Genomic DNA, 2,905 nt, shown 5'->3' on the forward strand with positions numbered 1-2,905 from the left:
GTTAAGGCATCCTGTGAGATGCCCACGTTTGCTTTCACCGGAGACATAGGTCTATTCCAGCCATCATGTCCAGAACCGCTCTGCATAATCCCTGGTCGCTCCTCTACTAAGGGGCTCCTCCCTTTCTCGTGGGGACCATCGGGCCCAGTGCCTGCAGCAAGGCTGGCAGGTAGTGGTTTCAGAAAGAGCATAAGTTTCTTTCTCCTTCCTAACAGAAAAATTCAAGGATGAGCGAGTCTTTTTTGCTATGTCACCACACTCTTGCATTCAGGGCAAAGCCTCAGAAGCTCGATGCCCACAGTGCGGTGCCTTTTAATTTTACATCAAATGATTCGGGGCTCCTGGCTTCATTCTCCAGTGAGATTTTTGAAAAAGTCAAGCTTTACCGACCTCACTCCTCAACCCCAGCAGTTACATGTTCAGGACTCAGAATTCCAGCTCCTGGGGGCAGGTCCGGTGATCTGCTCCTGTTTATAAACCCACAGGCATCCCAAAGACAGGAGATACAGGAAAATGACAGTGAAGCTGGGGTGGACGGTCCCTCCTGGGGACGAAGGGATGGAGATGAAGCCATGCTCCACTGTGAATTATGCAAGGCATCGCCCCTGGGGTCACAGGGCCGCCTCAGACCAGTCTGTAGGAACTTCCTACCCCCGTTCCTGAAAGTTCCATCTCTTAGACTTGGTCTTCAGATACGCAAGTCTACCTGTGATGTCATGTGAGCTGGCCATGAGCACCTCCAGAACAGAAGGTTCTACCCACTGACTCCCAATGGGATGAGACGTCCCTCACACGGATAAGAGAGCAAAGGCGGGGAGAAAACCACTCCTACGATCAGGAAGTTGCATCTGGGAGACAGGGTCAGAATCACACAGTTCACGCTTTGGGAGCAGTCGTTTTCCACTGGGTGCTGGCCTGACCTCCTTTTTTCACATTAAAATTGGTATGACAAAATAATTTGAAATTATAGAATAATAATGAGGTGCCAATGGACAGACCCAGAAATTTAGGATGCTAGTTTGTTATTTCTGCTTAAGATCTGTCTTTGAAAGAAAGACAGCATTAAAGATTTAGCTCAAAAGTAAAGTATTTAAAAATCTGAATTCCTGGGGTGCCTGAGTAGCTCAGTCGGTTAAGCACCCAACATCGGCTCAGGTCAGGATCTCACGGTTCGTGGGTTTGAGCCCCGCATCGGGCTCTGTGCTGACAGCTCGGAGCCTGGAGCCTGCTTCGGATTCTGTGTCTCCCTCTCTCTCTGCCCCTTCCCTGCTCATGCTCTCTCTCTCTCTCAAAAATAAATACACAATAAAAAAATAATAAAATAAAAATCTGGATTCCTGTCTCCTGCCCCCCGTACCATTGGTGCCATTCATTTCCCTTATATGTGCACGTACAGAATTGGGTACATTCTTGCTACTATTATTTTGAACAGATTTTTCTCTGCTAACATCAATTGAGAGTAAGAAAAATTAAAATTTTTATTATACCTTCGAGCCGCGCCTTCCTGCTCGCGTTGCAGCCTCCAGTGCCACCGCTGCCTCCGCCATGCCCAACATCGTGCTCCTCAGTGGCAGCTCCCACCAGGACCGGTCCCAGCGCGTGGCCAGCGCGTGGCCGGCTGCCTGGGCCTGGAGCTGGGCAAGGTGGTCACTGAGAAGTTCAGCAACCAGGAGACCAGCGTCGAGATCGGTGAGAGCGTGTGAGGGGCGAAGATGTCTCTATCATCCAGAGTGGCTGTGGAGAAGTCAACGACAACCTCCTGGAGCTTCTCATCATGAACAATGCCTGTAAGATCGCGTCGCCTTCCAGGGTGACTGCCGTGATCCTGTGTTTTCCATATGCCCGACAAGACAAAAAGGACAAGAGCCGCGCTCCGATTTCTGCGAAACTTGCGGCCAATATGCTGTCAGTGGCTGGGGCAGATCACATCATCACCATGGACCTGCACGCCTCTCACCTCCAGGGATTCTCTGACATCCCAGTGGATAATTTGTACGCAGAGCCCGTGGTCCTGCAGTGGATCCGGGAGAACACTGCCGAGTGGGACCATTGTATCATAGTTTCACCTGACGCCGGGGGAGCCAAGAGGGTCACCTCGATTGCGAACAGGCTGAATGTGGAATTTGCCCTGATTCACAAAGAGAGGAAGAAAGCAAACAAAGTAGACCGGATGGTTCTGGTGGGCGACGTGAAGGACCGCGTGGTCATCCTCGTGGACGACATGGCTGACACATGTGGCACCATCTGCCATGCCGCGGACAAGCTACTCTCAGCTGGAGCCACCAAAGTTTATGCTGTCCTCACACACGGGATCTTCTCTGGGCCAGCTATTTCCAGAATAAATAATGTCGCCTTTAAGGCTGTTGTGGTCACAAACACCATTCTGCAGGAGGACAAAATGAGACACTGTCCCCAGATTCAGGTTATTGATATCTCGATGATCTTGGCAGAGGTGATCTGAAGAACACGCAACGCTGAATCTGTGTCTTACCTGTTCAGCCATGGTCGCTATAGATCCCGGACGTGGGTATTTTGAGGCCACAATTTTCAAGTACATATAATTCCACTGTGGAAGTTCATAGTTTATATATTTTGAGGTTCCCAAAGGTGACTTCAGATTGAAACCTTCTGTGTAAATAATGATAATGCCTATGGACATTTGGGTAAAACTCTGTATGCAGAATTAGCCTTTTATTTCTGAGTGAATCTTAGAAAATTTATAATACCCTGAATTTTGATTTTTTTTTAAGTAACCAGATGTCAAATGAACCATTGGGGTTATTGTGCTTAATGTGACCAAATTTTATGTGGCTTAAGATGGCCACGGACACGTTTACCGTCTGATAAACATTAGCCATATCAGAGGCAATGTAGTTTGGTGTCTTTTTTGTTATTGCCACTTCTG

General features: G+C 48.6%; 1 protein-coding gene across 1 annotated transcript; it reads left to right on the forward strand.

Moving 5' to 3' along the window:
* The first annotated feature begins 1,609 nt into the window (after positions 1-1,609).
* On the forward strand, positions 1,610-2,522 carry LOC106986933 (ribose-phosphate pyrophosphokinase 2-like). The gene has a single exon (XM_053205729.1). It carries the CDS (start codon positions 1,775-1,777, stop codon positions 2,459-2,461), a length of 687 nt encoding a protein of 228 aa, XP_053061704.1. The 5' UTR covers positions 1,610-1,774; the 3' UTR covers positions 2,462-2,522.
* The last annotated feature ends 383 nt before the right edge of the window (positions 2,523-2,905 follow it).

The sequence above is a fragment of the Acinonyx jubatus genome, chromosome D3 (assembly GCF_027475565.1).
Source record: "Acinonyx jubatus isolate Ajub_Pintada_27869175 chromosome D3, VMU_Ajub_asm_v1.0, whole genome shotgun sequence".
NCBI lineage: Eukaryota > Metazoa > Chordata > Mammalia > Carnivora > Felidae > Acinonyx > Acinonyx jubatus.

Excerpts from the sequence above, each read along its gene's own strand:
- LOC106986933 (XM_053205729.1), top strand. The coding sequence starts at position 1,775 with ATGAACAATGCCTGTAAGATCGCGTCGCCTTCCAGGGTGACTGCCGTG.